This window comes from Rhipicephalus microplus, chromosome 2 (genome assembly GCF_043290135.1).
Source record: "Rhipicephalus microplus isolate Deutch F79 chromosome 2, USDA_Rmic, whole genome shotgun sequence".
NCBI classification, from domain to species: domain Eukaryota; kingdom Metazoa; phylum Arthropoda; class Arachnida; order Ixodida; family Ixodidae; genus Rhipicephalus; species Rhipicephalus microplus.
This window is the reverse complement of record NC_134701.1, coordinates 208,288,753-208,302,007: the sequence shown is the minus strand read 5'-3', so window position 1 is coordinate 208,302,007 and position 13,255 is coordinate 208,288,753. Positions and strand designations below refer to the sequence as shown.

Genomic DNA, 13,255 nt, shown 5'->3' with positions numbered 1-13,255 from the left:
TGCACGTAGCACCACCTCTCGTCAGCCAAAGCGGTGACCTCCTGTAACAGAATAGAAAATAGGCGAAAAAAAACATATCTGACAAGAAGCTAGTAAACAAAAACGACTCCCAGTTCTATGCAGCAAAGATTTAATTGTACAGTCTGGCGAAATTTCAGCGTCACACTACAAACAGAGTGGCTTCAGAGAGAGATTACGTTTTAACAATTGCATCCCATGAGTTTCTATGGGTTGTGTTCAATTGTCCTGAGAATCCACATGCTTTATAGAGCGATAATGCGATTTTATCGAAATGCACCAGAGTGTCTAGTTTATATAACCCACAGTTGTCTTTGACAACTAACCTTTTTTTAAGGAATATATTTTTTGTCACCTATTCAGTTACGGCAGGCTGCCACTTTCCCCGCAGAGAGATCGCACCCGTTCAGATGTCCATAATTCCTGGGAACGACGTGAGAGAAACAACTAGGAGATGATTTAAACTCCAACCAAAAAATTCGTAAAAACCCGACGTTTCGAAACCGACTTGGTTCCTTTTTCAGGGGTGACTGCGGGACGACGTAGCAGCAGTCATCCCGCAGTCACCTCATGGTTAGAGTCTAAATCATCTCCAAGTTTCATATCCAACGAAACAGACTTTTGTCGAATATTTACATTCAAAAGAAACAACTACAATCCAGTGGAACGCTAGAGGATTTAGATCGTGCACTTATTTTTTCTTTCAGCACGTATTTTGCAACCCTTTTGCTATTATCTTAATCTGTAAACCAAAGTTTTCGTACCTAATCAGGGAACTTAACAGTACGTTATGTTGGGCTAGTTGGTACGTATTAGGCTGAAATACGTGGCGCAAGGTTGACAAAGAGAAAAAAAAAGACGAGACAGACAGAGCGCCAAAGATGAGACAGAAAGCGGCACTCTTTCTGTCTCGTCTTTTTTTTATCTTTGTCAATCTTGCGCCACGTATTTCAGCCTAATCAGAGAAGTCGCAAGAAAATCATCTTCTCTTCAAGCTACATTGAAACCACCGAGCTTCTGTTGTGCAATCGTCTTGAGGTTACCTTTCTCATTCATCCTGTGCCACATCATGATGAGCACCACTGTTTTCTTGGTAATGAAGAAGAAAAAGATCATGGCATAACTACGAAGTGAATGATGATGACTAGGCACAGCTGTGGGATTGTTCGGTGTCAATTACCCGTGACATTGACCACTCACGCACTTGAGTGACAAAGCGGTAGACCGTTATATACAATGTTTATAGTCATGCATGATGTGTTGAGTTGTGAATTTTATTTTGCCCTCATGATAGCTGTTTTGTTATATTGGATCTCGCCTGACGAGGTCCATGTACGTTCCCCTGGTGGTTGTTGGTTGCTTCTAGTCATGTGAAATTTATCGTAGATAATATCAAGACGTCATACACTGCACAAGCCGGTGGTTTTCCGTCATCCTCATCGTCGTGATTTTCATCGTCGTCAGCGTCATTGTCATCGTCATCGTGGCGACGGCGCACGCCAATGCCATCAACAGACAAGCATCGAACTTAATGAGCTCTATCCCTAAAACCTCAAATTTATCATTGTAAAGTGCACATTTTCATTTTCTCCGGTCAATTTGATAAAAGAAGATTGGGTGGCATGCTTGCGCGAAACCCTTGGTTAGATAATGTGAGACTGTAGTGCCCATCGCCGTAATTAGGGCAGCTAAAAAGCTAACGCAGCTGGTCAGTCACTGTTTTTTTTCTCGTGATCCATCACATCTGTTCCTACTTAGTGACAGCGGCCCTGCATTTCTACGAGGCTACGCACACAGCAGATGCTTGGACATGTCTTTAGTATCACACCACTTGGTCACGTGTGATGAGTTGTTTAGAGACATTTTACACGTAGAAACGTATAGACGCGGTACACGTCATACACATAACCGTTGCTACCTTAACTAAAAAGGCTTCACTGGCTATCATTCAGATGACACATTCCGTAAAATTTATTGGTCTGCGTGAATGCCAACATCGTGGATATTCGTCTAGTGGTCTCTCCTCTGGCCTAAAGCAATCCATAAAGGAAGCACCTCAGACTATAACGTTCACGCTGACATTATATTTAAGGCTCTCAAAAACCAGCATAGTGTTGAAACGACAATGCGCAATTCGATAATGTGCCGAACGAAGGTACCAAAGCACGAAATCTATTCATGATCTAAGGACAGCCAGATACTTGCAAAAAATAAATCAGCTTTGTTTACGTATACTTGAAGCCCCGTCGTGGGTGAAGTTTCGCGAGTTTGTATACGCCCAAAATCTCTACCTTAAATATGGCGAACCATGCAAGGCCCTGGCACAGTTCCTCAAGAGCGAAGTTTTTTAATGTTTTCGCCACATTTTTAAAGTCGACGAGAAATAGAAGTGGTTAAAGATTTATACAGGATGACTGCAGGCCGTTAAACCTCAACTTGCACAGGAGACCTCGTTGCTGATTAATGCCACAATTATCGGATTCACACTTATAGCACATGCTTCTCAAGTTGGGAGGTGGATGCGACTCTCACCTTGTGCAATTGTTCGTTGTGGCTTCATCCTGGTGGCATACCAGACCTGATCTTATTCAACCACAGTGACTAGGCACATGCAGCTTGGCTAGATGTATTGAAAGTTTTTGTGAGATGGACAAGTCCCACAAGAATAGAAAGGGAACTGTTTATTCCTGCCTTCAAAACCTGAGAAATTACTGAGAGCTCACATCATACTGCCCAGGAGCGCTCCCTCGTTGTGTAGGAATGCAGATAGAGTGAATGATCATTGTCGCCTTAGAGTGGTTCCTAGAATGGTATACTGTATACAATCAAGCAGAGGCCAGTTTTATTTTATTGCGAGAGCATTTATATGGACACTCTGGGCTGGATCTTGGCGCCGGCGTCGACGTCGGCGTCAATGTCTTGACTATATGACATCATACGGTGCATGATATACGTCATATATATATATATATATATATATATATATATATATATATATATATATATATATATATGTGAAAGCACAAGAAAGAAAAAATTCAGAAAAAAGCACTACGGCGCGTGGAACCGAACGTGGGACCTCTGCATCGTGAAAGCGTGGCGTTAACCACTGAGACACCCGGGGGAACGTTCTTCAACGTTCATACGGCAAGCTATTTATATCTACCACTTACCGCTGCTGTGTTTTCGGCATTACCGAAAAAATGGCGCAATGAGCGCACGTTGCCACATCGAGCAGTGGCGCCCGCTTTGATCTCCTACATGTACTTAGCTCGTATTAGAGAAGGGGAGCGGTGCTCCCTCACGCGCCCTTATCTCGCGGTGGTGAGGAGGGGAAGATCGTACGCCTTGGCTAGCCTCGGGCTTTACGTGTAACAATTCTGCTGTAGTTACCGGGTCCACAAAGGTAACTTCAATCATTACAGTCTCCGTTCATTGAAAGTGCGCGCTTTTCAGACTCAGCGAAGTAACAAATAGGGCGCTTATTAGCGTGTACCCTTACGTGTGAGCATGTTTCGTGCATAATTTGCGCGCGAAAAACGCAGGGCACGTTTCAATCTGCTTTACATTTTGTGCGTGACCTTCCAAATTGTTGCTATCGCATTCATTGTTTCGTCTTTGCGGCGAAGTTGTGACTTTTTAAGGCTTCATTGACAATGTCATTTATCTGGTAACTTATGTCCAACACTAAAAAATGAACATAGAGTTATCCTTCACAATAGTGGTCGATGTAAAATGAGCATACGACAACATTTCTCCCGAGGCCATACTTAAGGCCCCCGAATCAGTTGCTCTTGATGAAATAGTGTACGGTTACATCTGCTGCTATCTCCAGATGAGAGCATTCTTTGTGCAAACTGACGAAGGACAAACTTATGGGCACCACACACAGCAGAGTGTTCCTAAAGGGGGAAGCTTAAGCCCCACGTTATTGAACCTTGTGTTAATCGGCCACGTGAAACGTATAGCAACTTATTTCATATATCAACATATAGTGATCACAACTGTGTTTGAACGTCAGATAATGCACAGGCTCAAATACATGTATAGCTCCAAAATGCTGCGATTCCAATAGTGGTGTACCTTAGCGAAAAATGCATCCAGATTTCACCCGAGAAATCTGCGTCAGTCGAATTTACGTGCAATTTATTGACGGGTATCGCCGTGCCTGTTAATTCGCTAAATGCTCGTTACTTTTGTACGCACATATTCTGGGGCGTCATCCAGTGCTCACCGATAGAGATCTTTGGTAAAATACCCGTGCGGCAGGCCTTGAGAAGTGGCTGTCAGCCATTTCGCATGTCCTCAATTGCCTCTGAAGTGAAATTGTGGGATACATCAGCGCTTGATTGGTTGCAGTTCTAGCAGATCCCACTTTTAGGGTACCTGCGGTACAATTCATTAATACTGAAAAACACCTTTAGAAGCAACATACATAAAACAGAAGATGCCTAAGGCCAGCTAACATAGAGTGCCAGGAATGTCATGGGATATGTCAACAGGGGAGGCTATTGCCATTGCAGAACTTGATTTTGCCACTTTTCACATAACGTTAGGGGTGGTTATGGCACACATTACACACCTCGCTCAAGCCCTGGAGCGCTAGCTGGCCTCATTTAAAGAAAACTGGTGCAATATCCCCTTAAAGAATGTCTGCTTCTTGAGAGTGTTTCTAACAGACTACATGCCTACTGAAAAAACCCTGATACCCCCTTGTTTTCTGATTCAACGTAAACTTTGCCAGGCAGTGCCATGGATACGAAAAAGGCGGAGTTCTTCTCGACAGCTTTGTAGCAGCTGTCTCCATTGAAGATACACGACAGTGTAAACTATAGTGTTAAACTATAGCCGAATGCCTCAAAACTGTCGCGGTATCTGCATGAGCTGTAATGTTTCGAGGAAAAGCCGAAACCTGTAATTATAGAACCTCTCATCTGACTGCGTCAACTGCAGTATAGCTAGTGCCATACCGAAGTGTGCTACCAAGGATTCGTTTAGGGTCGCCGCTAACATGCAGCTTGTTTAGAGACTCGTTTACAGGGACAAAGTTTGTCATCACCATTATGTTGCGGTGCAGAAGACCAACTAGTAGAGGAAATAAGGCAAACATATCAGGAATGAAATGACCAAGTGCATGACATAACTTACCAGTGGCTTCCAGGCCACTGTGGCATCGATGGCAACGAACAAGCCAATAATTCTGAAAGTAATGCCTAATGAAGCAGTGTGCAGGAAACCACTACACTATCAAGAGCTGATGCAGCATCAAAGACTCAGTTGTTCGTGTATGATGTAGCACATTAAACTTGAAATACAACCAGTTGTATGCATACCCTCTTTCACTATGTGAATTCTGCTTTATATTTCATTCGGGCAGTCCTGCATGATCCAAGACAACCGTTTCTGCTGCCCATGACTGAGTCTGTCATTTACAAACAGCTTTGCTTGCCGAATCAAAATGATACCCAGCGCTGTATTAGATTTACGTGGAACAATTCTGCTGTAGTTACCGGGTGCACAAAGGTAACTTCAATCATTAAAGTATCCGTTCGCGAAAAGTGCGCGCTTTTCAGACTCAGCTAAGTAACAAATAAGACGCTTATTAGCGTGTACCCTTACGTGTGAGCATGTTTCGTGCATAATTTGCGCGCGAGAAACGCAGGGCACGTTTCAATCTGCTTTACATTCTGTGCGTGACCTTCCAAATTGTTGCTATCGCATTCATTGTTTCGTCTTTGCGGCGAAGTTGTGACATAAGGAAGACATTGAACATGCCTTTTGTCATTCTCCTCACTAGGGCGCCCTGAGACAACACCTCTCTACAATGTTAGCACACCTCGTTAATCATCCCCTTTTCGAGCAACCAATTTTGTACTGTAGGAATGTTAGAGCTTCCAACCGGGAAGCGAAAAAGGTGCTGCTAATGTTTTTGTGCTCACCCCCCCCCCCTCATCGAACCACTATGGCGCGTACACGCTAGGGTGTGTGCGTTTTCTTTTTGTACGTTTTAGACCTTTCACTTGTTTCTTAGCTTTCTGTCATCCTGATCTCTTACCTAGTGCGGGATAACAAAACGAATAATTTTCTTCTGGTTAACCTTCCTCCCTTTCACTCAACTCTTTGTCATTATCTGATCATGTCGTTATAGAGTGCGCCACCATAATTTTAAACTCTGGCTACCGTTAGCTGGGGCACCCTGACTATGCTTTCATACATGCGAAGTTTTTTGAGCCACGTCTTTGTGTAACGCAGGTGGAGACCATCGGGGACGCATACGTGGTCGTAGCAGGTGTGCCGGACTTTGTGGAAGACCACGCAGACCGGCTAATCGCCATGGGTCTCGACATGATAACAGCCACAAAGAGTGTCCGCAATCCGGTCAACGGAGATTTCATACAGGTATGTTGCTCATGCAGCATTTGTATAACTTCATGACGATATACACATGAAGGGAGTGTTAATGTGGGACCTCTGCCTTTGGTACTCAAGTCAAAGGATTGAGACGCTTTTGCTCCCACACTAGTGCACCTTAACTTTGAATAGGTTGAAGTGAAATAGCACTCGACTACAACAAGAAGTCACTCGAAAATTGTTTTATTCGTGGTAGCATTGTAGTCTGCCTTCAGTCGACCTATAAAACAAGCATTGTAAGATCGAATGGTGTAAGGGTTGACACACGGAATAGCTGGAAATATTCATGTAACGTCGGCCACACTAGGTGACCCAACGGATGCACCACGTGACTCGGGAACGACACAGACAAACACAAACTCGTTTATTGAAGTACTTCAACTATCTATCTGCATGTGACAGTTGTAGCACCGCCTATACACGTGTTTAGAGTGCAAGTAGTTTATGGTATTGACGATATTTCCTAACAATCCGCGACACTACAGTTCATAACAACACTGCAAATAAAAACGGGATTAATAAAAAGAAGCACCTTGTAGGTTTGTTTCCAACCATGCCTTTGTTTTTTCCGATGCTACTGAAAGCTAACTTGCACACCTCCATGAATAAAGCATGTGATATTAAAAACAAACCTTTCCGTGTTCATAACGAGCGCACTTGTAGGCAGTCAGTCGTTGAAGAACATTTTAGCAGAAGTGTGAACTAAGCAAACATTATACTGCATTAGTTTGTTGTCGGTGTAAATTTCAGGAAGAAACGCACGTTGGCACAAATTTCTGCATATCTCAAAATTTTAGGCCATCACGGACTTGCCATTGTTTTTTGTCAGATAGAGATATGCTTAACAGATTGAACGTGATAAGGATATTTGGTCCTGAGACATTGCTGAAATTGAAGCTGTAGAACGTTTTTCAATCCTTTTTTTTTACAATCGGTAAATTTGGCGTCATTTAATATCACCATTTGCGTACCATGCTCTTCCACAAATCCAGCACAAATGATATTAAAGTAAAGAAAGAAAATAAGTATATAAAGCCGGCGTTGCAAGCGGGAGCGGCTTGTAGTAAAAAATGAAACGATCAGATGTTTTGGAGTACACAAATATTTATTCGTCTACGACGCTATTTTTGGGCGCCGTGCCATGAACGAGATCCCATCTGGTGAGCGTGCTACACTCTGCTGTGCGAGCTGCTCGAATGCGCTTCAGCACGACAGCGGATTGCAGAACGTTTTTACAACCGCAGCCTACAACACATTTTTTTTTCTTCTGGTGCCTACTGGTCGTAAAAACCGGGTGGCAGCAGATTGCCCTCAAACTTTTATGGAACGGTTTGCAAAAACAACACCGACCATCTCTGAGCCAAAGCGATTTCCCGATGCTATGTTTTGGCGCTCCCTAGCTAGGCTTGCCTCGAATCATTTCAGTCGGCCACACACAGCAGAGACGCTACGCGTGTACTTCTATACAGCGCTGAAAGTTTAGTTCAAACTCAGTCGTTTAGTTGGTAAGCGTTGTCTCTTTTTCGAATATATCTGTCACAAAGTCATTCGTGTAGCCAGTTAAATTTAACCATTAGGTTTTTGTGATCTTCTAGTGATCAGCGCAGTCTCATTACAAAATTTTCATAAACTAACAATGTGCACTGCTATGGTGCACTGTGCAAATTCTGTGCACAGTTCACCCATGCAGTGCCGAAAAAGTTTTCAGTTTGCCTAGAAAGAGAAGCTGGTTTGGAATAGAGGGTTCTAGTTATTCTGGGTACACATGGCATCGAAACTTTTCTTTAGCAAATGATCAATTAGGTGTAAAGTTAACTCAGTGAAATTACATTCAATGAGCTCTTTGGCAGATGACAAGGTCCTCTTTTGGCCACCAAGTATCCAGCGGCACCCTGCGGTGCAGACTTCAAAGTCGTTTTTCTTGGTTCGGGGGCTCCGAGATACACTTGGGGAGAACGCGAAAGAAAACGTTAACGCTAAGAGTACGCCCGGGCTAACGAAGGCCGATGCGTGAGTGCCACTACCACACACCTAAATCAAGCACTAGGGTCCAGCCCAGACTTTTTTTTTGTTTTCTTCGATCTGTCACGGTCAATAGCGTTTCTTGGAGTGAAGCTGTTTTCAATGTTACAGTTCAGTGTACAATATCGTCACTACAGTGTACAATATCGTTGTACAGTGTACAATATCTTCACTTCCATAACACTTTTTTTCACAGGCATCGTGGCTGTGAGAGTGAGCAATTGTTCTGCAATGCTGGAGTCAGGTTTTTGTAACTTGTATTTTCTTTTTCTCGACGTAGATGCGGATTGGTGTACACACTGGTTACGTGACGGCCGGCGTTGTAGGGATGACAATGCCTCGCTACTGTCTGTTCGGAAACACAGTCACCCTGGCAAACAAGACAGAGAGCCTGTCAAAGCCATCCAGGGTAAACCTCACCGAAGTGGCTAAGAGGTGCGTTAGTATACTGGGTATTTACGCTATTACTGCTACATCGATTAACTCGAGAGTGCACACGTAAGGCAGATCAAATAACTCACTAAATTATTAGGTAAAATAACACATGGACAACATTGGTGCGATGCCAGGCACCCAAGGCACTAAGTGTTGATAACTTGATGCACCAAATAAAAAAAAAACTTCACTGGGAAAAAGACATCTTGTTTTTCTTGGTCTTTCTTCGTCATATCTTGATAAATTGATTGATTGATATGTGGGGTTTGACGTCCCAAAATAACCATGTGATCATGAGAGACGTCGTAGTGGAGGGGTCCGGAAATTTCGACCACCAGTGGGTATCTTGATAACGTCCTTGGAGAGAATAGAATACTTGCTGCTTCACTTTTGGTGGAGCAAGAGGTGCTAAATGCAACTAACTTGAGTGTAATTTCCCAGCCTTAGTGGTAGTGGAGGATGGTGTCATCAGGTATCGTCTGACAGGAACCCTACTTCCATAACCAGTCAGCAAATTTTCATTTCCTTAATCATTTGACGCGATTCTGAATAATTCCCATAAAAAAGATAGTAACACACACGTTTAAATACACTCTTATGAACCATAGTAGCCCACGTGAACGTTTGCCTAGACGGAAAAATATCACAGCACATCCACAGAGTGAATGATGATGAGTGGGGGGAACCGTCCGTCAGTCCATCTGCGCTTCCGTCGCCCGTTCGTTCTTGCTTCCGTTCGTCCATGCGTCCGTCTGTGCGACAAGCCATATGTTCGTACTTCGTCTGTGCGTCCATTCGCCCATACGTGCGTCCGCCCGTTCGTTCGTGTGGCTGTCTGTGCGTCCATCAATGCGCCCATGCGCCTATTCGCGCATACGTACGTGCGTCCGTCCCTGCGTCTATCCATGTGTCAGTTCTACGTCCATGCATCTTTCCGTGCCTACGTCCGTCAGCACAACTGCCCATCCGACCATGCGTCTGTACGTGCATGTGTCCGTGCATCTGTCTGTCCATCCATCCATCCATCTAGTGAACGCTCCAAATACAGCCATTTGGCATCTTTTTATCATATCGTATACAAATACCGTCATCCAGCGGAAATTTCAAGAACTAAACGAGAGGTGGCTACCTACTACTACGACGACAGCTACTGCTACTTCTGCTACTACATGTGTCGCGGACGCACGATCCACCGATTAAGGAGCTTCGCCCCTAAAAAACAGAAAAGAAGCGTCATCGTAATCCAGAAAGCAGTTATCTTTTCTCTTTAAATGTGCACCTCTTCTTTTCTTTTGTTCTTCGTGGGTCAGGCGTGGCTGCTATTTCTTGGGTCACGCATGCACATGCTATGGTATGACATGATATGACATGATATGATATGGTATGACATGATATGATATGATGTGGACACCTTTATTAATGTCCTGCTGATCATGTCTCCACACGCAGCGGGCTGTTCTCACATAGAGATCAGAAGGCCCAGCCGCTCGGTTATTGACGGGCCTTCTGGACAAGCCATAGTTGGTCGGCCAAAAGGGGCTACGCAAGATCCTATCCGGCCTGGCCAAATTGCTACTGACTGTAGAGTGTGACTGGGTACATCTCCGCAGCTTGTGTTTTATATTCTGTATTTTCACATACGAGTGACAAGAACGAGTGACAATTCTCTACCGTCGTTAGCTATAGCATCAAGAAAGTGCAAAAAAAACTCTTGCAGGTGCGTTTCGCGTGCCATGGTTTTCTGTATAACCGAAAATTGCTTAGTTGACACTTTTCAACGAAACAAAATACGATCATTTACAGCATAGCGGGTACCTGAATAGTGCACTTACATTGCCTATGCATGAAGTTAACATAGTGAATGTAGTGTTGGAGCAGAGTAAAATACGAACAGATGTCACTCAATGCGAACTATGTAAGCAGTGAGTAGAATAAAGCTTTACAGCCATGAGAAAGGGTTCTGTTGAAGAAAAGGTGTCTTCGCTGGAGGAGTGAACGAAAACAAAGGTTCAATGGCTCAGAGACGTAACAAACACGTACAGTGTCCGGCAAACGTTCTTTTCGGCGCAGCCCAGGCACCAGCTCTCCGCTCGTGCGCCCACTTCGTTCTCCTCTTTCTTGAATAAAATATTCAAAACACTCCATGGCCTGAAGTGAATAGTTCAAGAGAATACCGTTGTTAAAGGGACGTACAACTTCACCAGAACGGCTGACAAGTGCACATTGAAGAACAACTAAGGCGCACTTACTTAAAACACTAGCACACATGATTAGCGCCACACTAACTGGTCCTACAAAATCCACTTGTGTCATTTATAATTTCCTGCTGCAAACGATCCCACTGAAGAGTTGGTCCCAGTTCACTTGTCACGTTCGCTCGAAACCGAGCACGTGTCGAACACTTTATAATTTTACTTTTGACCGCGCGCACGCGTCTCCCCACCTAAAACAGGCGCGAATATTGGTTAACGTTGCACAAACGCCACCTTAATGTACCAGTACGGCAGTAGCACTGGTGGTTTCTTGCCGCAAGTGATGTGAGCTTCCCCCAGGCGCGTTTGTATTTTGATGGTACGCTTGTCGTTGATAAATGTGTCCTTGTCTTCTATAAAATGGTTTCCAGGACGTCCGTCAGAGTGGAGCTGCCTGATCGCCTTGTAGTGTCGTTGCTTGAGCTCTCACCTTGTGGCAACGTGTCGTGTTTATCTGTGAAGTTTTTGCTTTGCAGCTGCTTGGTTTTTTGCTTGAGTAGAGCGCAGTGCCCTAGAAGGAAGTGTAACTTTAAGTTGCCGATAATTGTGATGCGCTTCCTCGTTCAACGACCACACTGTCTCGTTCTCGTTCTCGATGCCGACATACAAGAGTTTTTGTAGAGAGCGAGGGATGCCCGTGTCTACGCAGCTGGTACACTGATGGTAATAGTAGCAGCAGCACGCTTAAAATTCCGTTCTTCACACCGTATGGATCCTTGAAAGGTCCAACCAACCTTTGTGTTGACGGCCACCAGGCCTTGTAGCTCGTCGAGGAAGACATTGTTTAACAAAATTTTCACATTTAATCTGCAGCAACGAGCAAGCATATGCTGTCCTCAGTTTTAAATCCAGGAATTTCACTCATGCCTGCAACAAACTTCTGTTCATGTAGCAGCTGTTGCGCTAATATGTTCGGGGGTGGAAGTTACATCAGCTGGTCACAGGTGATTGGTACTTCTATAGCTTTGACATCATGCGTGGTATGGTCGAATTGATTCATTAGCGTCACTCAGACAATGTTTAGCCGTCTTTTCGGTGCTCTGCTAGCTCCTTCTAATGCCTTGACATTCACTTCGATGGTGCGCACTATAGGTAATCTTAGGTTTATGGATATGTTTTCTCGGATGAATGTCCGTTTTCTTCCATGGTCTAATAAGCCTCTGGTAAAGCATGGGTCACTTTTGGTTGTCATCCATGCAGGAAAGGTCTGTTGTAGGAACGCATTTCCGTTATGCTGCGATGATGACTCATTCGGTTTTAACGCCCCAAAACCACCATATGTTTATGGGAGACGCCGTACTGGAGGGCTCCGGAATTTTTGACCACCTGGGGTTCTTCAACGTGCACCCAAATCTGAGCACACGGGCGTACAACATTTCTGCCTCCATTGGAAATGCAGCCACCGCAGCCTGGATTTGATCCCGCGACCTGCGGGTCAGCAGCCAAGTGGTGAGAAGACTAATGGGCAAAAGTCACAACCCGGGGCGTGCCGAAATGTTTCCAATATTGTCCTAAAATCAACCAACCCGGCTTTTCACGCCATTATATTTAGGTGCACGTTAAATACCTCCCGGTAATACGAAGTTTTGGTGGTCTTCATTGCAGCCTGTCGCATTATCATGCAACTATTTTGGAACATCAGCTCCCCATCTCACCAATTATTTATTGTTTTGTATTTGCAGCCACCTAACAAAGAAAGATTACGTGTTTGAGGACAACCCTGATGTGGGTGATTTCCCTCTCCGTTGTTACCTGGTGGACATGGTGTCGAGACCCGCCACAGACGCAAAGACCCCTCAGGCTGCTGGGCAACAGCCGGCCGATGACAGCATGCTCCTGTCGCCATCCTCCTCACCAGTGCGCCGCGCGTCTGCCGTCCCGTCACCGTCCTTGGAAGCGGATGAGGTACGCAGAAGATTAATGTTTAAAAGGTTCAGTGTACCTGTTACGGAGCTAGCTGCGCGCTAGTTGATTTGCCTCGTACAAAAAGGAAAGAAATTGTTGACGGCACCAGTATTCCTAGGGTGATAAAATTGATGAACGTCAAAGTGATGAACGTCATCGCTGAACGGCTCAAACAACGGAACGGGGAATGGCAACACAGAATGCTCACTATC

At 44.5% G+C, this 13,255-nt stretch overlaps 1 protein-coding gene across 2 annotated transcripts in view; it reads left to right on the top strand.

Annotated features, from left to right (window-relative positions):
* Positions 1–13,255, top strand: part of LOC119169587 (guanylate cyclase soluble subunit beta-1-like) — a 133,137-nt gene that overhangs the window by 116,937 nt on the left and 2,945 nt on the right. For both annotated transcript variants that reach the window (XM_075875128.1, XM_075875132.1), the window contains exons 9-11: positions 6,271–6,417; positions 8,732–8,886; positions 12,821–13,043. In XM_075875128.1, the coding sequence (XP_075731243.1) occupies positions 6,271–6,417; positions 8,732–8,886; positions 12,821–13,043 (525 nt within the window). The remainder of the gene's footprint in view (positions 1–6,270; positions 6,418–8,731; positions 8,887–12,820; positions 13,044–13,255) is intronic.